The 26,845-nt window shown below is 41.7% G+C and overlaps 1 protein-coding gene across 3 annotated transcripts in view; it reads left to right on the forward strand.

The window, feature by feature from the left end:
* The first annotated feature begins 6,684 nt into the window (after positions 1 to 6,684).
* Positions 6,685 to 26,845, forward strand: part of plcb3 (phospholipase C, beta 3 (phosphatidylinositol-specific)) — a 60,588-nt gene continuing 40,427 nt past the window's right edge. Inside the window, exons 1-2 of one of the 3 annotated variants that reach the window (XM_076881893.1) lie at positions 6,685 to 7,467; positions 25,457 to 25,543. In XM_076881893.1, coding sequence (XP_076738008.1) covers positions 7,369 to 7,467; positions 25,457 to 25,543 — 186 coding nt within the window. In that variant the 5' untranslated portion in view covers positions 6,685 to 7,368. Of the gene's footprint in view, positions 7,468 to 22,488; positions 22,715 to 25,456; positions 25,544 to 26,845 lie in introns of those variants that run through there. The other 2 variants (XM_014411103.3, XM_014411104.4) reach the window with 2 other exon arrangements.

Genomic DNA, 26,845 nt, shown 5'->3' on the forward strand with positions numbered 1-26,845 from the left:
GGAGATGGAGGTCAGCATGACGTAGTATGTAATGTTACAGCTCTGCCTGCACTGGTGAGAGTGAAAAGTGTGACAAATATGTTAAAACCTTATATATTCGGCCTACAAATCTCAAACTTGCAAAGATCAGGAGCTTCTGAAATGAGAGGAAAGTGTGGAAAATTATGGCCTGTGGATGTGTGTGTGTTTCACAGTGGATCCCAGATTTGTTGTCCAACACTATTTATTATTATTTTGTCACGTCCAGTCCATGGCTGCACAACCTCCAAACCTGAAGTACACGTGCTACTTGAGTATTTTAGTTTTTCCTTAACTTTATACTAATTCTATTCTAATTCAGTAAATTAAATGTAATTTTTCACTTTATTGCAGTTTTGTCTCCTTTAGTTACTTTTCTGTTTTACATTAAAAACATGACAGGAACTAATAACAAGCATACAAACCAAGCTGGTGGATTTAAACTTGGTTTGCGTCCTGAATTTGACCTGGTTGTTCATTAGTTTGCAGCTAAAAGATTAAAGGCTGATGTCTTTACATTTTCCTACCTTCACAGTTCCCGATACTGATGCTCTGTATTAAAAGTCTCATAAGGTCAATATCTGATACAACTCAGAGAATATATGCATATACTCTGGTGATAAAAAATAAGTACATAGATAAATCCACTGTATGTTTCCATGCAGGACTACAAATTAATGACATGCTGCAACGTTTTAGCTGAAACTATACTTATTTAGTCAGAAATTCACCCAGAAAGGCAGTGCCATCTGCTTTGTTTCTTTGTTTCTTTGTTTACTGCTGTTTTGACGAGCCATCAGGCAGCCTTCACACCTCCAACGGCCCCAACAATAGAGACACTTTGGACACTCATTCCCCCACCTCTCCCCCCTCCATAGAGCCATCACCACCATCAAACACTTCACCTACAACACCCCCCTCCTCACCCCACACAAAGGAGGATTTCACACCACCTCCTCCCACCACAACTCTTCATATTCATGAAGCAGATGTGAGGAAGCAGTTTAAGAATCTGAATGCTTGAAAAGCTCCCGGCCCAGACGATGTGTCTCCTGCCACCCTCAGACACTGTGCAAACGAGCTGGCCCCAGTGTTTTCTGGCATTTTCAACTCCTCACTGCAGGCATGTCATGCGCCTGCCTGCTTCAAGTCCTCTACCATAATCCCTGTCCCCAAGAAACCTAGGATCACTGGACTAAATGACTACAGACCTGTGGCTCTGACATCTGTGGTCATCAAGTCATTTGAGCGCCTGGTTCTCTCCTATCTCAAGACCCTCACGGCCCCCCTCCTGGACCCCCTGCAGTTTGCATACAGAGCCAACAGGTCTGTAGACGACGCCATCAACATGGCTCTACACTTCATCCTGCAGCATCTGGACTCCCCAGGAACCTACGCCAGGATCCTGTTTGTGGACTTCAGCTCTGCCTTCAACACCATCCTTCCAGACCATCTCCGAGGCAAGCTTTCCCAGATGAATGTGCCTGATCCCATCTGCCGGTGGATCACTGACTTCCTGACGGACAGGAAGCAGCATGTGAGGCTGGGAAAGAATGTCTCGGACTCCCGGACCATCAGCACCGGCTCCCCTCAGGGCTGTGTTCTTTCTCCTCTGCTCTTCTCCCTGCAAGGCAAGGCAAGTTTATTTGTATAGCACAATTCAACAACAAGGTGATACACCAACTGCTGCACCTCCACCCACCAGTCTGTCAAGCTAATCAAGTTTGCAGATGACACCACCGTTATTGGGCTCATCTCGGACGGGGATGAGTCTGCCTACAGGAGGGAGGTTGAACGTCTGGTGTCCTGGTGCAGCCACAACAACCTGGTGCTGAATGCCCAGAAGACAGTGGAGATTATTGTGGAAGCACACAGCCCCACTCCCCACCATCATCCTGACTGACACCCCCATCACCTCTGTGGACTCATTCCGCTTCCTGGGTACCACCATCACCCAGGACCTGAAGTGGGAGCCCACCATCACCTCCGTCATCAAGAAAGCCCAGCAGAGGATGTACTTCCTGAGGCAGCTGAAGAAATTCAACCTGCCAACACGGACGATGATGCAATTCTACACTGCAATCATCGAGTCCATCCTCACCTCCTCCATCACCGTGTGGTACACTGGAGCCACTATCAGGGACAAACAGAGACTGCAGCGTGTTGTGCGCTCTGCTGAGAAGGTGATTGGCTGCAGACTCCCATCTCTGCAGGACCTGTACACCTCCAGGACATTGCGGCGTGCAGCTCGGATCTCAGCTGACCCTTCTCACCCTGGACACAGTCTGTTTGACCTGCTCCCCTCAGGCAGGAGGCTCCGGTCCATTCGCACCAGAACCTCTCGCCATAAGAACAGTTTCTTCCCCTCTGCAGTTGGACACATGAACAATAACCATATGACTGTCCCCGCCACTAACACATGACCCTACGCTGTGTTCACTGCATCATTCCATGTTTGGCACTGATCACCACCTGCACTCATGTATATATCTATCTACTTAGCACTTTTAATTCTTATTCTTATTTTTTTTCTCATGTCTATTTAAGCGTTATTTATGACAGTATGTTTGCACTAAGCACCGCAGCAATTTCCTAATGTTGTAAACCTGCTCAACATTTGGCAATAAAACCCTTTCTGATTCTGATTCTGATTCTGAAAGAGGACATCCACGTGGGGGAGCTGTTGACGTGCTCTTTCCTGTGTGGTCAGCTTTGTGATGCAACACAGAGACAGACACAGGGAGAAACTCTCTGGTTAAGAAGACTTATTTGTTTTAATGCACATGTCCCAGACCAGCTCCTTTGGGTTTACTAACTGCCTGAATAAATAAATATTCGACAAAAAAGGTGCTTTTCTATTTATTTCAATAACTGCCGCAATTTTGTGGAGTAGTCTTGCTCTCTTTTCCCTTTTCTCTCTCCGCCAAAGTAATAAATCAAAGCAGAACCTTGCAACCTCTACTGTATGCTGTGTACACAGTGTTGACTCACCTGTGCAAATACACCTGTGCTTAACACAGGCTACTGTGATTGAGGTGTGCACAGGTAGGTATCAGCCCTGTATCCTCTTAACAAGTGAGGCATAGCTGGATCTAGTACGTCCACATTCCTAATTATTGCACAATCAATCTTGCAATGAACAAAAAGAGACAGTAGTGTTGCTGTGCAGCCACTAGATGGCATCATAAGATCAGATCGCAGTTGTAAATGGGCTTCGCGATCAGTAATCTATAATAAATGAGTGGATTCCCCCATAGGGAGCTCTTGGGGGCATTGGGGAGCTCTCATCTCATTTGGAAAGAGTAGACTCAAATGAATGGAGCTGCACCACAGGTAAATCAAAGTTCTTGTAATGTGAATCTGCATTGTGTCTGAATGCCTCTTGGGGTGTTGGGGGGCGGGACTGTAATCAGCACATCGCCTACACGCCCACATGATAGCTTTTCTCGAGAACACATTGACAATAACCCCGCGGTGTGGTGGAGACAGATGGGTCCGGCCTCCAGTGAACCGTCAGCATCTTCAGGCCAAAATCTCTGCTACACTGTTAACAGTAATCTGATCAAGTTTTCTCTGCTACCGTTGACTGAGTCAGGCCTTTCCCATTAAAGCTAGTCTGTGCACTGTATATGCTTCTGTGCGGAGAGACAGTGAATATGCCTGTGTGTCTTTGCACAATGTGTCTTTGTGAGTTCTTTGCTTTGCGTTGGAGAGAAAGATCTGGCTGTTACTAGACTGAGAGGGAAAAAGATCTGGGTGGTGGTGGTGGGGTCTTCCCGTTCTCCACATCTCTTCTATGCGTCCCTTATTTTGTTCCTGTTGCCTTTTTTTGGTCTCTTTTCTTAACCCTCTTTATCAGGAAGCTATTTTGATCATCTTTCACTTTCTTTATTTTCCTTCTCTCTAAATATTCAACTTTGCTTTCTTTTGTTTAACTGTGGGTAAACCAAACAGTAAGGAAGAATAAAGATTTCGACTTCCTTGTTGCATGAAAACTAAATGCCTGAGCGTGATTAGATCTCGGACTCACTGCAGTTACGTTTCCAGTCAATGCGCACTATTTCTGCGCCTTCCTTTTCACGCTTCTTAGCAAATGATACTTCCTTGTGCTTTGCCTGTCCTCCTTTGCATAATTTCCTTTATTCTTCCTCTAAAGTAGTTGATGGGCAATTTAATTTAATTTCAGTTTTATTTATATAACGCCAAATCACAACGGCAGTTGCCTCAAGATAAAGACCAACAGTGACCCCTATGTGAAAGCAGATGGTGACAGTGGGAAGGAAAAACACCCTTTTAACAGGAAAAGGTTTAAGGTTTAGTCTCACCTTAGACACACGCACACACACTTCATACACAATACACACATTATTTGTGGTTTTTAGGTCATGAGAGATTTTGTTTCAGAGACCTGAGGGCTGAAGCACCCTCCAGGATCTTGATCTTACTCCAGGTACAGTTTGAAAACATGCAATGTAAGCATGTAAGTAAGCGTCTGCATTCACTCTTTTATCATGTTTTGTTACCTAATTCCATTACCTAATTTTTTTTTCTTTGCAGATAAGCCTCAGCAGCCAATGGGAGCGCGACACCTGTTGGAATGAGAGATGAGATAGTGAGGAGGAGAGAGGGAGTTTGTTTAGCAGGGAGAAGATAGGGCAGCCAGAGGAAGAGAACTGGGTGAAACAGAGAGTGGGAGGTGGAGAGAGGCCTATTGACAGCACAGGTGCCCACGCTTCAAATGCAGGACTCAACCCAACATTGTTTGCGTGAACCCACAGAAGATGTGCCACGGCCCCGTGCTCATGCATGCGTGCTGCACTGCAGAAAGAATGCACATGCATCAATCCTCCCTGTGTTTGTGTGGTGTCATGCAAGATGCTGTACAGAAAGTGTGCCTCATTCAGGGTCATGATTTTTGATTTCAAGGAAACGCACACACAAGACTCAATTGCTGTCAGTCAGCAAGCTGCAGCATATCTCACATTCTTGCCCAGCGTAGTTAGAGGAGTTGAAAATGTCAATAGTTGCCAAAAAAAAGAAACAATTTTAAAAAACATCAGTTGCTCTGGAGCACTTTTTTATGAGGAGCCAAACGTTGCTTGGCAGCAGGATTTGGACAGGCCCGTGCTCTAACTGTGCCACCTCCGTTGCTCTCATGCTTCTTTAAACATGATACGCTGCCACTGATCTGGAGGAGGGGAGGGGGGAAAAGATCTTCAGTTACCTCACCTGCCAGTCCTCGGATTTATTTCCTGTTTCTGGAACGCAGATTTGTTATCTTGAGCCCGTCCTTAATGGCGCATTCCAACTTCCTGAGTTACAGGACCACTCATTGCTCCAAAATCACCTCTTAAGCTGATTACTATGCATTTCCAATAACAGTGATACTGTCTTTTAATAACACTGCTGACTGTGCAGGCAATCTATCAGTGTCAACAAAGAAGCAGACTTAAAGCACTCGAAGGCGAGAGTAATTCAGAATGAAAAGAACTTGGTGATTGCTTTTGCACCCTGCAGTGAACTACAGGAAATGTCTCTAATATTTTCATGGGGGACCTACGTGCGCCTGTGATATTTAATGAAAAACGGCCTTACACAATATTTTATTCCTCTTACGTCAGTACCCAGCTTTCCTTGCCCCGTGCCTCAGAGCAATAGTTTGTGTCACTCTTCTGTCTTTGCTCAAAAGAGAAAATGTTTGTGTCCTCTCTGTACGCACGGAGAAAACAAGAGGGATTTCTTTTCCCTTTATGTTGTTTTATTTGGAGGATTTTTAAAGATTAGCAGAATGGCGTGACGTATGGTGAAGATTCTGGGCTGCTGGTTGGCTAGCGTGTTTCTGTGTGGGAAGTTTCCGAATCACTCCGGTCTCACACTCTGAAGGCATGCATGCTATTTTAATTGGTGATTCTAAATTGGCCATAGGTGTGGTCTTCCGCTCGGCATTAAACACTAACAACACAGTGTCAAATCAAGTCAACTTTAATTGTATAGCACATTTAAAAGACATAGGGTGTCAGCCAAAGTGCTAAACAGACGTTCCTACAGTAATACAGAGAAACTCCCAAATGACCCCCTATGAACAAGTACTTGGCAACAGTGGGAAGGAAAAACTTCCTTTTAACAAGGAGAAACCTCTGGCAAAACTAGACTCAGGGAGGGGCGGCCATCTGCCTGTGGTTGGTTTGGGGGTTCTGATTGGTTTACCCTAGCCTAGCAAAAAGAAACTTGGAACATTAGCTGGGCGGAGCTTCTTTGCTCAAAGCAAGAAGAGCCTGAGATGACCTTACCGTGACCTTGGCCATGTTTTATATGAACTTAGAGGTAAATGTAGGGAATAGCATAACGTTAACGGAAGACAGTTTGAATTTGCACGATGGGAAGTTTGTAGATTTACTTCAAATAAGGGACCAAACTGTCTAAAAAAGGGTCATTATTTTTTAAATATGACACTTCCAGGTCTCCCAGTGTAATGGAAGCAGAGTTAGGATTGAATGGAGTTGGGGAGATTTGGAGATGCTGAATCATGGAACAGGAACAATCGTGCATATATGTGATATGCTGGACCGTGTTCTCTGAGCTTTTGTTGCATGCATGCTGTACAGAGGAGACAGAGAAGCAGGCAGAGGAACTGAATTAAAACACACCCATTTTACTACACCCCCCCTCCCTCCACCCCATTCTCATTCACTCAGCGCTATCTGACGCCGTCCCTCTCTCCTCTCAAAAATCCTCTCTTTTTTTTCCTACAGAAAACATGCAGGGAGGAGAGGAGGAGGAGAGAAGAAGAAAAAAAACGCGTCGGAGGCGACAAGGGAGAGAGAGAGGAAGCAGAGAAAGTTGGTAGTGGAACGAGAGGGAGAGGAGAGAGGGGTCGACCAGATGGAAGGAAGGAAGGAAGGAAAGGATCTCTCCAAGGGCTCAAGTGCGTGATTAAAGGATTCTGCACAAATAAACAAATATATGAATCAAAGCTTATAATTTTTAAAAAGTGGAATTATAGGCGCGTCACCGCTTTGCGTGGACGCGGACAAGACACGGCGGCGGCGGTGCGCACTGAAACAACCCGAGTCCTGTCTTTAGTCTGGATTTTACTCATGTTCTTCAAACTCTCGGGGAGGCTCGCTAACTTTTAAGGACAGTGCCTGACTTTTAAGAACCTCCCTCCCTGCCTTCCTCGCTCGGTGTTTCAATTAACCCTCTCCCCGGAAAAAGAAGAAGAAGAAGAACAGTAAAAGAAGCTCTGGGGCTGGAAGTGCAGGAAGGAAGAGCCTTCTGTTCCTTCCGAGGAGTTCCAAGTCGCCGTAGCCGGGGTTTAGGCGTTGGCACCCGGGCTGGGAGTCCCTTGTCATGGCCGGGGCCAAGCCGGGAGTCCACGCGCTGCAGCTGAAACCCGTGGCCGTCCACGAAGAGCTGAAGAAGGGCGGCAAATTCGTCAAGTGGGACGAGGTGAGAATGAAATGTCTGAAAGTTTCCTTCAGAGCAAACGCATAATAGTGTGCCATTTATGTTTGCGTGTCGCAAAAGACCTTGAAGCGACACGAGCGCGATCGGCCGTCCTGATGCGGCACGCTTTGACTAAAAAGACACGACAAGGGACAACATGACAGTTTTGACAGTAGGCCCACTGTCGCGCGTGCCTGTGCGTGCGCGCGTGTGTGGCTGAGATGTAGACACAGATGTAATAATGTATTTACAGGTGTATGTGCACAGTCTGTGCTCAACACAGCAGCGCACTTTATTTGCAAATGTGTGCGTTAATCAGATACTCCAGCCAAAAAAAAGTTCCCCATGTAGTCGCCAGCAGGCATCTGTGCTTGAATGTGAGTGTTGTGCTGAATTCTTGTCAAGCCGGTTTCCCCCTGGGCTCCGGTTCAGCTCAGACTTCTCTCTCTCTCTCTCTCTCTCTCTCTCTCTCTCTCTCTCTCTCTCTCTCTCTCTTACACACACACACACACACACACACACACACACACACACACACACACACACACACACACACACTCCCCTCCCTCTTCTTCCTTCCCACCTCTGCACCACCTTCCCTCCTTTTCCCAGGGGATTAAGGAAGAAGGCACCTGTCTCTGCAGGACTTGCATCTATTTGGAATCAATGTTGTTTTTGTTTCTTTCTTTCTGTGATTAATTCTCCCCTCTGGTTTCTGCTTGTTTCTGAAGTGTGTACGGGGAAACCTAAACACACACCAGCCTGTGTCACTGACCTGTGTGTGTGTGTGTGTGTGGGGTGGGGGGGTGTCCATGTGTCTGGGCGTCCATCAATGATTAACGGAGTGGCTGACTGAAGGGCTCAGTCTGCAGGCCCTGTGTGTTGGATTTATATTACAGCTGCTCGCACTGTGTACACTACAGTGTGTTTATCCATGTGCGGTGCAGGTCATCAACAATCTCGCTGCCGGGCAGGTGTGTAGCTCCAATAAAGCCGTTATCATAGCAGCACTTTGCAGACATGGTGCAGTTGTGTTGACACACAAGACGCAGAGAAACTTTCAGCCAAGTGCAATTTAACAGGGTGAAAAAAAAGAAAAAGAACCACAAGAGTGTTTGAAAGTAAGACAACTTATAAGCAACACAGCCCGACATGTCATCACAATAAAATGGTGTGTGTATGTTTCAGGCCTTCATGGAAAGTGTCTCGTCACGCAACACATTGAACTCCCTTTGATTTCCTTCCCTTCTCTCACACACTAGCTTTCTGTTTCTCTGTCTCTCAAAGGGAATTCCCAGGAAATGGTTATACCGCTTATTAAGTGTGTGAACACTTAAAAATATGTGCGTGCCCTTGTCTGTCTCTCGCTCCTCTCTGTTTTCCGTTTTTTTTCCCTTCGCTGTCAACAAGTGAATTACGGCGACGCAAGAGGGCCTGTTGCTACTAAAACGTGCAGAGGAGCGCTCTGCACGTTTGCTCTGAGGATTAAAATCGGCATCGCGAAGTGAGACTGTGGTTGAGAGTTTGGAGATTAAAGCCTCCGGCTAGTCGGTGTCCAGAAAGGTTCTTAGACATGAAACAGACTGAATTAATATTTAAAGAAAGCGAGAGACTCGGTGCTTTTATTCAGGAACACGGGTCGGCTTCTTTCACACAGTCAGACTGTGAGTGAAAAAGATGCTTCTAATTAGCCAGCAGAGAGTCAACGAGCATCTCAGTTTCCTCCCTTTCCACACAGCACGATAAATGCTGCGTTAAAGCAAGTAAAAGTTTGGTATTTTTTGTGCATATTTTCAGCTCCGCATTCTTTCAGCAATAACTTCAAGGCTGACAAACTGCTGTTGAACTTACTCCCTTTGATTTCCGTTCGTTCTCTAACAAAACACGAAGAGTTAGTGTGTGTTTTGCGCTGCTGCACCTTCCTCTCGTTTTAATATAGGGCTAAAGCAAACAGCCGTTTTATAGCAAGTTATTTCACCAAAATCAACATATAAACATTATCTGGTGTCAGCTTTACGATGGCAGGATTTGAAGCTGCCTGTTATTGTACATTGGGCATCGTTGCCGTACGAGTGGGACAAAATGGGCATCTTGAGTGGACAGATAACACACACGCCGGTTCGCTAATGTTTTAGAGAATAAACAGCTGGAAAAACGAAGGTTACCAGTTTTAAAGCAGTTAGTCAGCATTCATTTTCTTTCAGTTGTCTCCAAATTGATGCCTTTATTTGTCCCAGACACAAGATAAGATGAGTTTTATTTATCCATTGCAAGAAACTCTTCAAGAAGAAGCACATTTTGCATATTTGGACTAGTAAATGACAAAATGGTTAGTGGAGTGGTATTTTCATTTGAATAAAAGCAGATGCTTTGGCAGTTTAGTGATCTGGAGCATTTAGGTGTGCGTTAAGGGTAACACAGTCTCCACAGGAAACTACATCCCAGCAAATTCACCCCAAGGTCAGACTGTGCAGTGCAATGCAGAAACTCTGTTACATCTCAGAGTCTACAGGCCTCAGTTAGCATTACAAATGTTCAAAGCTCACTACAGTACAATTAGAAAAAGACTGAAGAAGTGTGTTTTGTTTGGAAGGGTTGCCAGGAGAAAGCTTATTCTCTCTAAAAAGAACATGGCAGCCCAGCTGAGGTCTGCAGAATCCTGCACTGACCGACCGCTCAAAGCCCATTCCCACTGCGCTGTACTCTATGCCTTTAAGTACTTCCTAACACACACTCTGAAGGATTCAATGGGGCAATTTGAGGTTCATTAACTTGCCCCGGGACACTTCAACATGCAGACGCCGGAGGAGCCGGGAAATGAACCACCGACCTTCCGATTAGTAAGGTCTTCGGGGCGCAGTTGCCCCAAAGTTTTCCTGTGGTTACACTTTTTAAAAAATGAAGAAATGCACCGCTTATGAGTCGACACTGATATTTCAATTAATGTTTGAAATATCAGTATTTTTGTTGAATTATTTTCCCTTCTTTTTTTCTTTTGTTATGTTTTGTTTTCGCACAAAGAGCCGCCCTCATCTTTACTGGGAAATAACAAAAAGGCTTTAAAGTCTTTTGTCACAGCGTCTTTGAACATTTAATCAGGCAAAAATGACCCACCCAACACACAGTCATCCTGATTGTACTAATATAAAAATCATTTCAGTCAGATAATTAATATATTTCAAAGTTTAGGAATGGAAACAAGAAAATGTAGGCGTGCGGCTTTGATTTGATTGTGTTTGATTTAAAAGTTGTTTTTTTTTTTGCTTTTCCGACACAGAAACAGAACGATGCAGCTTTCCAGATTTAAAGCCTCAGAGGTGTGTTTAAACTGGACGTCATCTGCTTTAAATTGAGCGTGAATCCAAAATAATAGCGAGCCAGTAGTTTTGTAACTGTTGGTGGTTGCTTGTCATTTATTAACTGCGATATTTAAGAATATTGAATGTGATTTTTCTCTTCTCAGAGTGATGTTCGCCAAAGTTTTAAGCCAGCTGTGTCACAGACTTGGTGTATTCCTTTAAGTACTTAGCAAACTGAGATAAGCATTAGGAAACACACACATATACAGAAAGTGCCTGAGGGCGGTACAGTTTGTTTATATGAAAAACCCTCATTCGACCCCCCTCTTTTCCTCTCTTCCTCATTACTTTGTCCCTCCCCAACATGTCTCTGATTTTTATCCTGTTCTTCCCTCACCATCCCTTCAAGCTTCAGCCTCGCTCTCTTTCTTTCCTCCGTTAATTCATCTCTCTTGTATTTCACACACGTCACCCATTCAGCTGCTGTATTCTCTTCCACTTTTATTGTTTTTAGATTTCTTTAGCTCTGTTTCTGAATGGCCTTTAGGAAGTCTGCTGTAGGCACATCAAATGACACACACACACACACAAATACTGACTCATGCTCGGGGGAGGAAGGAATGTGTTCCAAACTGACTCTCTTTCGTCTGCGATCGGGCTCGTCCGCACACACACAAGCGCACGTGCTCTGTGTGCACGCGTGGTTGTTTTGTCATGGGTGTGCGTTTTGTGTTGAATGACTTCCTGTTTGAGCTTGTTGTAAAGGCTCCAGAGCCAAACCATTTTCCTTCACTCTCCCTTGGTCCGTCTGTTGACTGTACCATTGCAGCTGCTCTGCCCTCTGCAGCCTGGCCACAATTCAATTTAGACAAATTCCAACTGGAATTTGGTTAAAATTCCTCCTAAACAGCCAATTAAACAAACAGAGACAGACAGTTTGTCCACAGAGTTGCTTGGATCGCTGTCAGTGTGCTGATATGAATCTTAAGAGTCAATTAAAAAAAGAAAAAAAAGAAAAAACTTTAACAGCATTAACATTTGCCTCTTATGCAGAGTGTTTGCACGTTTCATTCAATCGATTTTTCTTTTTTTTCTGTCTTGTTTTTAGAGCACAGGCTTCCATGTTCGCTTTGGTCATTACCAAAATGAATAGGCCAAGTAGACTTTTTCCGAAATTTGTGGACTTGTTTATATTCACGTTGCATAATTACAAGCAGACTTGGGCTTGTAAACAAAGTCCCATGGAATCACAAGTTGCTCATTAATTGTACAGAGGTTTGGGAACCTGGCATCATTTTGGGATTACAGGTTTTGGCTCCATTTCAAAACCCTGTAAGTTGAGTGAAGCACGCTGGACCATAAAATGCTTGCTTTTTGGGCTCATTTCCCACAATCTGGTTGGGATTATTTTGTCAGACTTGAAATACTGCACAGCAGTTCACTTATAGGGGCGCAGAACTATAATCTTGGTGACAGCTGAAGAAACTTAAAGCTGCTGTTGTCCTCTGTGTTTATCAGGACCGTGCTGGCAAACCAAACTGACAGCCAGCACTTGTTCACAATTCAGAAATTCCATCTAGGCGTTTCTTTCTGCGGTTGCCATTACTCTAATCTAGTTTGAAGTACACTTCTGTGTGCTTTGGATAAAGTCATGAAAGTTAAACATCATATCAAAAGCCAAATATGATATTTGGATGATTGTGAGTCTGTTTAATTTTAATGACTCCGTGGTCTGCTCAGTTATAATACCCCATTCCCGTTCAGGTTGTTAAAGCAATAGTTTGAATTCTGGAAATATTCTTATTTGCTTACTTGCCAAGAGCTCAATACCTCCATCATATCTGCAGGCTGTTTAGTGCTTAGTTTAGAAAATCAACTGAAAATGGCGTTGGTCTGATTATAATAACCTCTCAGAGTAGCTTTGCATGATTCGTTGTTTAAAATAATGCTTATCTGTGTTAATTCCGACTATAATTATATTTTTTTTAAGTCATAGTCTTTTGACTGTAATGTTATTGTGTTTCAGTCATAATTTAACTGTTTAAATTTTACATTTTTACTCAACTAAATATCATAAAATTATAGTAGACTTGATCTAAAGTCGATTCATCTGACTAAAATATAAAGTGTAAAGGTTTACTGGTGAGAGATTGGATCTCGTCTCTCTGGAATGTTTTCATCTCATTTTTATTTGTTGACGAAATAAAAGTTTTTCTACTCGTGCAAAACTATGCAACCTTGGTGCAGCCCCCTCGTCCTTTGTCTGAAACAAGCCATTGTAGCTTCCTCCCCCTGTAAGTGCTTAATATAAGCACCCACCATGGCAACAGTATGTGCTAGTCAAAAGAAAACTGTAGTTTGTGTTTTAAATAGATTTTATAGACCAACACTATAAGTTTAATGTGAGGCATGGGCTCTTATGCATGTGACGATAGCACGTGGACTGCAAAACTGTCTGGATCTGTTGTTGAAGCATTGCTCTCCATTCCTGGATAAGTGCAGCCTAAAACTTGGTTATGACCCAGCATGTTCTGGCGTGTTCAACAGAAAACCTACTGAGACTAAATGCTGGCCAAGCAATCATCTGGATAAACTCCTGATCGTTGGCCATTGTGCTGGTGAAACGGGCATAGTGTTCGGTGTACATGCTGGAGCACCTCATCACATTGCCTCTGTCCAGTCAGATATTCACAGAAGCCTATCAGACCAGACATGATGCGCTCATGGATGTCCAAGACAACATCAACAGCTCAAACATGCGCGGCAGCATCCAGGATGACGCACGGTGGCACTCATGCCAATGTTGCACTCGCACTGTTTTTTGTGCTCTGACACCACTGGCTTGAGAGTGCAGTCGAGTGCATTTTTATTTGATAATCAAATCATGAATCTTACCACTGACTAAGACCAATCAACCGACCAATCAATCAACTGGATTTTCCAAGAGATTAAAATTATGTACAAAGAAATGGATTAAAAAAAAGACATAGTCATTAGTCTTTTTTTAATTAGACATTAGTCTATACATGACAAAATAAAAAAAATAATATAACAGAACCACTTTAAAGTTTTTGGCCTCCATTAGCTCTATAGAGCTGTTTTTATATAGCTGCAATCATCCATGCACTGTGGCCCTCCTGAGGTTTTTTTTTTTAGAGATTGCCCAACAGAAATTGCATGTCTAAATAAACACTTTTGATGCATTCTGAAGGACTGATCTTCAAGCTGCCAGCTACCTATAGTCTGGATGATGTCCAGTTGCACATGTGAGGATAGAGCAGCTAATCATCCAGAGATTTCACAGCAACCAAGACAGTATCATGTGTCCTGCCCCCCCGGCATGCCCTACCCTACATATCATTTCCAGGAGTGAGAATGTCTTCTGTTGTGCTCTACATGTGAAAAATGGGCAGCTATGAACACCATCCAAACCCGAGTCTCACCCCTCCCCTGGAGTTCATGCCTGAAAACTAATTCAGGCATGATTGATTCATATTTTGGTTATTACATCAAACTATTTCGCTGTAGTGCAGGTGGTGGTAGCATGCCAAGACATGTTACAGGAAGTCAGCAAAGGCAGAGAGGAGGAAGGAAGGTGAGCTCGGTGTAATCACACTCCTGTAGTGGTTTAGCGAGTTCCTTTGAGGTCAGACACCAAAATGGGAGGCAGGAGGAATTTGTTGCATCTATATAACTAACAGAGGCTGGGTGAGATGTTGTGACATGTTGTTATAGATGTTTTTTTGAGTTCCTTTTTAAAATTTTGTTCATAATTTTCAAGGGATTAGAGTTCTAACACTTGTGTTGCTAAAGGTCTAAAGAACAGGGTGTGTTTTAGAAGAAAAAGGTCACTGCATCAAAAACATATAAAACAATTACTTACTCAGGTTTTAAGTACTTAAAAACTTTAGAAAAAAAAAAAAGGCAGTTGACTGAAAACGTTTCCTTGCGGAACTCCCATGTAAAACACCCATGTAAAACAATATTGTGAGAAATGTCACATGAGTAGTTTTTAAATACTTGGAACCTGTTGTATCAAAACATCAGGAATGAAAGCGTTTTCAAAAATGTCTGAAAAATTGCTCTAACAGTTTGAGTTTTTTTGCGAAGTTCGTATATGCTAATGCCAGTACGGCTGATCGTGCCAAATGGAGACAATATTGGAAGTGACTGAGGGGGGGTATTGCCTCCAAGACGATATTCAGTTGCTTACTGGGGGGATGGGATGTCTATTTGTAGTACTGAGTTGTATTTTCAGCTTAAAAAATGAAGAGAAATGCACATAGTCTGCACTTTGGCTTATTTGAATTTCACCTTATAGCCAATGAAAGTCAACCTTTTTCAACACACAACCATCATTTTCCTAAATAATTGTCCCAATCAGTGTGCATCCATTGCGTTGGATAAGAGAAGTTTTTATAGTTTAGTTTTTAATGTATCCTGAATTGCTCATTACTCATAATCTATTAAGCAAGAAATCTATTAGCATGTTAAATGAAAGTAAAACTGTTATCAGCTGAACCTTCTTGTAAAGGTTTGCATTTCAGCCTGACCGTATCCAGTCGCACGCTGCAGCTCTGATAGGAAATATCTGCCACAGCATTCTAGGGTGATCTTTGCTTTCTGAAAACAAGATCAGATATTGTCGAGCCACGCTTCCTTTCCGTTTTCAAATAGACCCTTTGCTGTTCATGTCTCAACGCTGAATTCTAACGATGCTGGAGATGCAAACCAGGGTTTCACAATGACATGTTTGTGAAAGGCCGTGTTTAAAATGAACACATTTCAGACCAGAGAAACCGATCTCTCTCACGAGCAGAGTCGTCCTGTCCTTTTATAGGAGAGCACAATGAGCTTCACTATTGTGCCAATTGCTCCTGTGTGCCAGTATTTTCACAAAGTGGATATCTTGGTTTGGCTCTCGATTGATGCGCGGAAGCGGCGCGCCACAAATTGCCGTTATGAGACAGATGTTTGGGAGATTAGAGTGAAGGCAGGAGCGAAGGAGTAGAAGTGGAGGAACGGATGCGCAGAATCGCGGGAAGGGCCCGACACAGTGTCGACAAACGCTGCTGACATCCTGACAGAGTGGTGAGAAACAAGGGCCGGATGGAGAGGGAGAGAGAAAGGTGGAAGGTCAACCACAGCCACATGTGAAGTGTTGGGACCGCCATCTGAACTCTGCATCTCGTCTCCTTCTCCTCTTTGACTCTGTTACGAATTTTACCTTCATTTTCTGCCGTCTCTTATCTTGTATGTAATCTCTTGCACATTTGTCATTGCCATCTTTCTTCCTCCTCCTATTCATCTATCTTCTTCCTGTCTTTTGCCTAAGCTCTTCCTTAATTTTCAGACGAGTCTCCCCTTTGCCCTCCTCTTGTATTTCCCTCTTTCTGTCTTGTGTCTTGTGAGTTTTGAGTCTGGTCAGATGTCATGCCGTATCCAATCGTCCACCATTAGTTTTTGGTCCTAGATGGCCTTTATCTCATAAAGCACATAAAGTACTAGAACCACTGTAATGTGAAAACTTTGTATCACCACTATGGATCTTTCCTGTAGATGAACTGACCAATCAATGTTAGTCTTCAGGAAAGTTGAGCATCACTATGTGATACCATTTTACTGCGCAGCAAGGTTTCTTGGCTGTTTTCATCGAGGAATAGAAATACACTTGGCCCGCGTAGCGCTGTTAGAAATCACTGTGACAAGCAGACTGTTGAAATTGGATCAGGTTATAGGGATGATTCAAAGAGATGGACAATGGCTGATTGAAGACTGCCGAGGGTGTAACTGTTTATGCTCTGATGCACATTAATCTGAATAGTGTGATGTGCAAATCTGGTGATTGTTCCACATTCAGATTATTCAGCCGCTTTTGTATTTGTGGCACATGTCCGATCAGCTCCCTGAATGTAGACGCCTGTCATCTGTTCAGCGCAGGAGTTGGCTTTCTCGTGTTGCTCTTAATTCTTTGCGCTTGCGTTAAAAGCAAGTTCTCTGCAGAGAAACAGTTCAGCTCTGTAGGTCCGTCGAGTCGAGCGGAGAGCATTTGCAGGAGAAACAAGAATTTTTTTTGTGCCACAGACTGGACTGTAGTCGTTCCTGACGACGACAAACACTTTTGTCTTTACTCTCAAAGGGCACTTTGATCAGACAAGTGCCTTTCAAACAACAATTTTCTCTTTTAGTGAACATTAAACTGCTACAGAGTGCCAGTCCTGTGTGTGTGCCAGTAGGGGGGGAAATCACAAAAACGGATCTTGGCACTTTATTTAGCTGAGTGAAACCTGTGCACACTTGAGTATTGTTCAGTATGCAGAATGTGCCTCTGTCGTCGGAAGGGTTAGTGGTTCATTTGCTGCCTATACAGCCCAATCAGATGAGAGTTAAATGAACCCCGTGGAAATGAAATGGTGCAGCACCTGCAAACAGGAAAAACGGTGCTCGTAAAAGTACTGAGCATGTGCAAGAAGGTAGCACTAACCAAAATATTAAAAAGACTTCAAGAGAAGATCTAGTGTTTAGATCTAGTATGTGTGTATGCCCATCAGACGCCATCTACACCTACACTAAATAAATCTTCACAGACCCGCTTATTTCATTCCTTCCATATTTAATCCTATGGCATACTTTCACATCTCTGGCTTCACTTCTCCCTCCTCGCTCTCCTATGTCTTGAGTCCAAAGGTTACCTACTGTCATCAACTTTTACCATGTTGCCAAAGCAGCTGCTGAAACACACTCGCACTAAGTGCACGCTGGCCCTCTTTCACACACCACTCCCGTAAGCTATTACAAAACACACACACAGAGTTGCAGTGACCAAAGGTGCAGCCGGAGAAGCCACTTTTATCAGTTTCCAACTAATGGCTTTCTCCTGACTGGCATTACACACACACACAATAATTTGTGGTGAAGGCAGTATAACGTGTATTTGGCTTTCTACATCTGAGCTGTTACACATTGTGATTTTTCAAGAGGTGTTCATTAGCTTGTCCGTGTAAGACATCGGCTCCAGGGGTGGTCCCTCCACTCTGTGTGTGTTTGACATTATATGGTCAGGTAATGACGGTGTTTGTCACTGGGTCAGGGCATATGGAGGCAGTCCGGAGAAGGAGACACGGTCTTTAATCAATTAAGGAGGAAGAGATGTTTTTAAACGTTGCTTAGCGAGTAAAGCGAGGCAGCGATTGACACGGAGACGATGAAAATGCAAAGAGGGAAATAAGACTTCAGAGGGATCCTACATATGGCGGTTAATTAGGGAGTGGGTGAGGTCCAATTATAGACCCACCATCCCCCTCTTACACCAACACATCATAGGGTGTTTACAGTAAACATGGTGTCTGTGTATTCACGCCCGTGTGCTAATGATTTCCTGGTTAGTTTTGTAACCTTTACACTTAATGTCAGGTGGAAAATACCTTTGCCTTTGTGTTGTAAAAATAAAAAAACACCTTCAGATAAAGAATAGAGGCATAAATGACAAATTGTTGTCACTACCGTTAATCTTTTGGTCTACAAATTCCTAACTGCAGCCTGCAAATAACTGACTTTATCTATCCAACAATCCCAAAACCAAAGACGTTCAGTGTACGCTGATTAAAAAATATCAAGCCAAGCGTCAAATCCGAACATTTTTGAGGCTACGGCCAAAGAATGTTTGGCATGCGAGCTTGATTTAAGTGATAGGGAGGAAAAAAACAACTAAACAAAAGAATTAAGTGAAAGTATTTCAGACTTCACGTGGAGTCAGAGTGGATGAACCGTGAAAGAAACAAGAAACTGTGTGTATTTCAAGTTGTAAAGGCAACTAACAGGTATGTAAAATCCAGCAGACGTTAAAATGCAAATATATTTGACCAATACTGGTGTGTGTGTGTGTGTGTGGGTGTGTTTGGGTTCATCCTCCAGCCAGTACTTGTAGTATTGCATGTAGGCTTGATAGTGATGTTGTTATAATTCTGGTCATCTGAATCTAAAGATCATGTGTATGTGCTTGCGTGTCTGCCCCCACTAGATTACACAGATACCGCGCATATATTAGTCAGTAGATAGTCAAGTGTCAACAAGAAAACCCGAGTAAGGTTTAGAGTTAATCTCATATTTAGTCCCATTTCAGTACAATCTGAACCAAGCTTAAACCAAAGATGGTCTCTTTATACATCTCTCACTTATGCATGTAAATTAGCAGCACCTGTACTTTTCTTTGTGTGAACAAAGAAATCCGCTTTCCATCATCCTGTTGCACTGGTGTCTCCAGCATGGTTTAAAATATTCCCTACCCTCTCTGGATCTCGGTGCAAAAGGGGTGGGTCTGCCTAATCAGAAAATCCTGTCAGAATTGCATACAGCATCAAGTTTTCCTAGAAACGATTGTGCATTAATTTTCAGGCTGCTGCTTATTTTTCAGCTGCAGGTCTTTCATTCAATTCCAGAAAAATTTCTCAAGTTGTTCCTGAAGGTTGCACAGAAGGTACTAACATATGACATTTATAATATAATGCATAGAATAGTTTGCAGATAGCAGGCAGTGAACTAAACCACATAAGCCCCTACATGGCTTAAAAATATCTTTATTATTGCTACTTTACTACTATTATATTACTACTTTATTACTGTTTTTAACAATTAGAGGAATAATAACATTGCAGCTTTTACTGACTTCGAAGATGACTCATCAGTCTCAAACATACGGACTTGATAATGACTGTAGTCACAATGACAAAATGTGTGCTTGCAGTTGAGATGCAGTGTATGTGTGAACCTGATTATTCTGTCTCTGTTTGTCTCTGCTAAACATGACCTGACCTGACCATATTCATGGATTATTGCCTGTTATTTAATATTGGTTATGTGTTTTCTCAGCTCATTATATTCATGGTGCACAGTAGTCATGCTATAGAGTTTGTTAATACTAAGTTGTATACATTGAGAACAGGGTCACTTCAGTGTACTAAGTAGTAACCTTTCTATCCGGTCGTTAAGTGATGACGTGACGAATCCTACTTCCGGGCCTAAAGTAGTCTGCGTTTAATATGGCTTTTGTGTTGTTAACATGTTTAATGTTTTGTATTTACTTCAATTTAATCTCAAAAAGCTCCTAAAACAGTCACTGTTGACCTCCCTCAGCTTTTATTACCGCTAATCATTTATTTAAGCTCAGTTTTTAAAACCTTAGGATGTAACTACAGCCCAGCCCATGCAGCAGTATATGAATGACTAACCTCGTATTGTGGATGGATTATCTCAGTTGTTCTCCTGGCTGAAGTTTGGTCCTTTTACAGCATCCTGCCATGCGATTACATTTGTTCCTGACCACTAGGGCTGCCACGATTTGTCGACTAGTCACGATTACGTCGACTATCAAAATCGTCGACGACTGATTTAATAGTCGACGTGTCGTTTGAAGCTTTGTAAGATCGCAAAAGACGCAGGAATAATAGCAGGATTTAAGAGTGTAATAACGGACTGAAACAGAAGATGGCAGCACTGCATGTACAAGGATGCCAGCTGCCGTTAAACCCCGAAGAAGAAGAAGCAGCTGTGTCCCAGAATTCATAGCGCGGCCCAGCTTAGTTTCCAACAATGGCGGTAGCTAGTTAGTTTTAATATTACTCTTATTATTCTTTCTGGGTCACAAAATAAACGTTTAACATATTTTCAGGCGAGAATGTAGCTGTGTAAACCTCAAATATCGGCTCAGTTTATCAGGACACCACATATTTTCAAAAGCGCTCCGACGTTTTCGGAGACGTCTGTTACCCACTAGCTCGATAGCTAGCCGGGGGCTAGGTCACTAGCGCTGTGAGAACACCGGACTCCCGGCAAATTGTTTTCAAACCCACCGCCGTCTTTCGCGACTCAGGTTAAATATATATGAGTCACTTAGATAAATTAAAAATGTTGTTGTTTGGCTTTTTTTTTTTTTTTTGTATTTTATTTGTTCCTGAGTAAATCGGTTTGGCTGAGATTAAAGTTATAGTTTTTACACAGCTGAATAAACGTCAAGCAGACAGCTGATTATCAGAAGTGTGAGATGCTGGAGAATATACTCCGGTGTCCTGTTATATTTTAGATAGCAAGGAGTTTATTAAACTTTACCGAAACAATCTGCAAATTTCATTAAAATTGAATAAACTATCATCTTGTCTTTATTTTTAGTTAGCACCTTAAAAGCTTAAAGCTGTAAGCTAATGATAGTTATATAAGAGCAGATGCTGCTGGTGCAATAAGCTGTAGTTTTACGTCCAGTGATGGTTGCTGCATTTTATTTTTGAAGGACTTTTTGTTTATTTTGGATGATGATGATGATCTGATTAGTCGACTAATCGCATAAATAATCGGTGACTAGTCGACTATCAAAATAATCGTTTGTGGCAGCCCTACTGACCACCGAGAACACTCACGTTAACTTTTATCGAGTGGAAAAAAGTTATCTTGTTTATATTATTCTAACATAGCTGTGTCGCTAGCGGTCACGTAGCACATCATTATATACCAGCTAGCCAAACTTCAGTAACCCTACAAACGTCACTGCTGTTTAGTTTTCTGTCTTCATTTATGTTGGAAGTGATAACAGAGCTGTACGTTTTAATTTGTTTCCAAAACCCCGCAGTCAGGACATGCTATATTGTATTTAGATAGAAGCTAGCGAGCTAACTTCCTGTTAACTTCTAACTCCGTTAAATTACATAAATTCCGTTTTCATGGATGCCTGGATGTTAAACTCAATTGTTACACCTGGTAGAGCAGAACGCTGATCATTTTATTAAAGATGAAAGACTTTAGACAGTTTTTCAACTCTCAGTAATGCCATAGTGATCGTTTGATATATGGACCTGCAGCGGAGTTTAGGCCCAGACACGGCTAGTGACGTCAGACTTAACGACCGGATTGTCTTCAACTAACAATATGTGTGCAGTTTTATTACAACATAGGCTAGCAATGATTAGCTGTATATCCAGTCTTGCTTTGCAGGGACAGTAGAGCATGAAGCTGAGGTAACATTGTCAGGTCTGTCATATTGTTCCACTTATTGCCGTCATCATTTTTAGCTGGTGAGGTTGAATAGATCCTTAGTTTAGCAAAATCTTTAATTTAAAGGCAACAATTGGTATAATCTTTTAAAACTGGCTTTTTTGTTTGAATGTTTTTGGGTTTTTATTATATTTGCTTGTCATTTAGCACTAGGAACATCTGACTTTCCAAATGGAAGTTTTAGTTTGTGTTTTCAGTTCTGTTGTCTTGCAGACATAAGATACACAAAACAAAAGCTAGGCTGGAGATTTGCAAGCTTCACTGCAAGACATTTGCTCTGACCAATCACCGGCTGAAAAGAGGCCATGACATCAGGTCACAGCCTTAAGATGGTAATCACAGCATGAAATTGGGTATGTATAGCATTCCATTTGCACCAGTGAGTAAGCAGAGGTCACGAGTTCAGTGATTAAGCGCACGTTTGACTTCACGATTTGAAGTTGCATTCAAATTATTCTGTCAGTGAGTTTCTGTTCAGAGCGAAGCAGTAACTCCTGGTATCTCTAGAGCTGGCTGGAGCTTCAGACTGTGTTTTTGTGTTATAGCTGCTTCTTGCTAACTAAGCTAACGCAGCTCACTTTTAAAAGAACATATTGCTGCTTATTAAGGCCTGATGATGGGTCTAAAATCGCCCCCTTGTCTACTCAGTCATTGCTAGTCACTATAGCAACAATAAAATGGCTGACATTATGCGTGGTCAAGTTAGAAAAATGAGGCTGATTTAAGATACAGCATTAGATTTAACTTCAGCTACCTCTCCTGACATTTTGTTTTATTTTCTATTATAATATTTTTTTCTTGCTCCCATCCACCTACTTCTATCCTGTTCTTAAACCTTTGTCTTTCTCCTTTATTTACCTCTCTTGCTAACCTGCGCTCTCTGTTAGCCAACCTTGGAGCCTAAAATGAAGGTAGGTTCAGCTTAAAATGTAATGTATGTTTTGCAAGGAGTCTATAAGGGAACATTTTAAGAGTTTGGGAAACACTGGGAATATTTTTGCTTAGGGTTGGTAACACGAGAAGCCCAGCATTAGACGCTAAATTTGTTGCTTAGCATAAAAGCTAAAACAGGAAATACGACTAGCCAGGCTCTGTCCAAAGGTAACAGATGGTGAAAGATAACAATATATCACAAGATATGTGTTGTTTGGATAGCTCATGGGTTTAAATGAAAACACTAAACTAATATGGTGCACATTTATTCCCTTTTTTTGGATATAAAGTATAAATGAAAACTGTTAGCATTGTTAGCCGTTTTATAACTGTTTTATAGACGTAAAGAAAAATTGTGTACTTTAAGTATACAAGAGTATACTTAAGGACTACAGTCCTTTATGGAGTCCCATAAAGTTTTCCTGTCTTTGCCAGTTGCCTCCATCACTTATTTTATCAACCCACTCTGTTTTTTGTGTGGAAGCCTTCTAGTGCTTTTTTCCTGTTCGCTTCATTTTTGTGTTTGAGTTAAAATTGCAGTTATTAATGTTTCAGCTTTGTTGAACTCGCATGATAGCCGCATATGTTTTTCACCACACATTAATGAAATTATAAAGCTTCTTTCCTTTGTTAAGTTGATAGTGAGAAAGTTTTATGTGGTTACCAGGAGGTCCTTCTCTCTCTTTATAATCCGATTATGAGAAGTATATTGTTAAGTTGATGCTTTGGTGTTGTGAGTCTGTCACTTTAATAGCAATTTGAATCAACATCCCTGTTTCCCGGGCAGTCTTGACAATGTGTTTGTCTGTTGGACCAGAGTGTGACTGTAATTACGCAGCCAGAAGCTCTGTGTGTGTGTGTATTTGTGTGCCTGTGTTTGTGCATGTGGTCATCGTATCTTGCGTACGACTCCATAATGATGATGCAAATGATATGTTGATTCAGGCTTCTGTGCCATCATTATGCTGCACATGAATGAGATCGTCATGCTGGTTAAAGTTTGTGGTTTCCAGCTTGAAAACAGCTGTTGAGCAACATGTGACATAAACACACGGTGTCCTTTCCTTTGTCTTTCTGTCCATCTACAATGTCATAAAGTTAAACAAAGTAGAGTTTTATACTAACTGGGTCTTATTATTTTTGTAGGTTGGCCATAATTTTGATGGTAACAACAAACTTTCAGTCAGTAGCGAGCATTTAGGATTTTCCCATCTGTTGAGTCCGTGCTTCTTCTGCTACTATACAGATGGGTCGTGATTTTCCTTGAAAAGTGTTAGCAAAGCGTATCTGTCCCGGTTCAACAATAAGCAAATGAGTTATGTAGTCCATGAAATGTGCGATGACTTTCTTTTCTACAGCATTTTCCTCGTAAATAAATATGTAAATGATTAAAGTGTGAAAGCAGTCCCAAGTTCAGGTGTTTTACCTAATCACTGTTTTTTTTTAATTATCAATGGTAAATACCTCTCACTATTTTCACACATTACGTTTTTTTGTTTTTTTTGTTTTTTTATAATTAACTACAACTATATTAAAACTGTTAAACAAAAAAAACCCCCCAAAATTAAATATATATAACACGCCTTTAATTTTAGACTACAGTCTTTTCAATATAGTCTGATTAGTCAATCTGAGGATGCATCCGTGGACATGTTTGATACTGGGACTCTGTTTGACTCAAGCGTTCACATTCCGATCCCCGTTTAGAACGTCTTTAATGTGCCACTGACAAACGGCACCCATATTATGACAAAAACAACAACTATAAATAGCACGGAGGCTAATAAAAGCTAAAGTAAAATTAAAATTCAAAAACAAACTAATGAAAAATACTACAGAGCAATTTGAGACTGACCTAAATACTACACTCTGCTATGCAAGTACAGATTTTACACTTACTTACATTTATATTTTTAAGTAAAGTCATTTAAAAATAGTCATTTGGCTGCGATGATTTAAGGTTTAACATAAATAACTAGACTTAACAAATGTTAGTCAAATCTGTTTGTTTTTTTTCTATCATAGACAAAAATAATTCAGCTTATTTATCAAATTAAGAAATCGCCAAATATCAGTATTAGTATCAATATTAAAATCCTATATTGGTGGGGCCTGATTGCCTTATGTTATGGAACAGCTGGCTGAAACTCCAACAAACTGGCTGTAGTTGGCCGAAAATACCAAATTTCACAATGCTGTTGAGTTATTTATTTTATCAGCTTATGTCTAGTTAGTTAGCAAGGTACTTGCAAGCGTATTAATATTAATCATAGCTTTTGAAATGATCTATATTCTGCTATAGTACAAGCTACATGCTTATCTTAGATTACAGAATATAGTTGTTTCCCAGTCTTCCTGCTGACGCCTCATGATGTAATACCAGTATCCTCTTTCATCGCTGGCGTGGCTCACTTTTTAATTTCAGAAATGTACTTTAGAGGTCTTTACCCTGTGGATAGTTCAGCTTTTTGAAGGATTTAAACTTTTTTACTAGCAAACAATGACAGAGAGCGAGTGTTTGAGACCTTAATTCACTGTGTGTTGTGATAATGTTCCAACATAATACCCCATCAAATTCAAGGCCAAATCTATAAAAAGTAAGACCCACATTGTAATAAACACTGGCTCCTGTTTTGAGTTGCACATTGTGTTTTTTCTCTTCTTGGACCTTTATTTTGTGTTTGCAATTTTTTAACATCTACATTTCTGTTGTCGCCTAGGAGCCTAACAGTACACAGCCGACGCTGATAAACCTGAAAGTTGATCCGGAAGGATTCTTCCTCTACTGGACCATAGGTGCTGGCCAGGTGAGACGTACTCGATGTCTTACACACACAGAGTTACACACATACAAACTGATTACCTTCAAAGTCGGCCAAATAGACTGTCGCACATCTCCGAAGTACTCGGACACGATCAAATACAAATGAGCCACTCTAACCATAATGGGTTTTTAATGTACCATCATGAGTGCTAATATGGATATTACACTTGTTATTTGTCTACTTTAACACCACTACATAGCTACGCTCCCACTTCTCCTACATATTTCATCTGTCTTTCTAAATTGCTGTTTCTTCCTCAGCTCTTTGTGTCACTTATTGTGGTTTTACCGGCCCATTAGTTCAACCAAAATGGGTTTCATCAATTTGTCCTGGCCTTGTTTGTCTCCTGTTTTCTCCTGTTCACTCTGATCCCTGTAGTCTTTGTGGTTATCAGCAATCCTCCATCTCTTTTCCCCCCCCATTCATGTGTTATTGCTTCACAACATCCGTCCTTCCTCTCCTTGACTTAAGAGGTTACGTTTAAGCCATTAGTTTAGTAATATTGGATTTTGCATTTTAGGCATTCAGCAATAAACTGGGAATTGGCAGCATGATGGTGATTCTGACTGTGGTTATGTATGTAGATGTATGGGATCATAATGAGTTATTCCTTTGATATTGGAGTATGGATATGGTAATCTGCTGTCATGGATAAACATTTCCATAAACAAATCCTGTGAACAAAGCTGCCCTTCTGTTATATAGTGAGATATAGGCAATATCTCACTGTTATCCTTTTACTCATCTCTTCACATAACCGGTATATCTCGGTTATGGTGGTCTGGTCTGTACATTTTATAAGGCTTTCTGGATCAAATGACATTACAGGGGCAGCTCAATTAACTCCCTCCCACACGCGCTTACACACAAACAAAAGTCTTTCCCAGTGACTTTGTTTTTCTCCTTCCCTTTCTTCTGCATGCACAAACCTTCTCCCTCTTTATTTCTGGCTGTCTGTTTATCCAAAAGGCATGTAAGGAATGACCTGTTGATAGGCAATATTATCACTGGGTTCTGTCTGCGTGTTTTGCAGTATGTGTATGCACTGCATGTGTGCGCATAACTGGGCCAGAGCACACGTCACGCTGTCGGCCTGCACATGTGTCAGCATGTGTTTGTGCATTCACATAACAGACACAAGCTTTAAATACTCATTCTATCCTGACGTCTTACTTATATATATATATATATATATATATATATATATATATATATATGTGTGTGTGTGGGGTATTAGGATAATAGGCCATTTGTCGCCTGAGGTGCAACTGTGACACTGTTTAG

The sequence above is a fragment of the Maylandia zebra genome, linkage group LG3 (genome assembly GCF_041146795.1).
Source record: "Maylandia zebra isolate NMK-2024a linkage group LG3, Mzebra_GT3a, whole genome shotgun sequence".
In the NCBI taxonomy this organism is placed as follows: domain Eukaryota; kingdom Metazoa; phylum Chordata; class Actinopteri; order Cichliformes; family Cichlidae; genus Maylandia; species Maylandia zebra.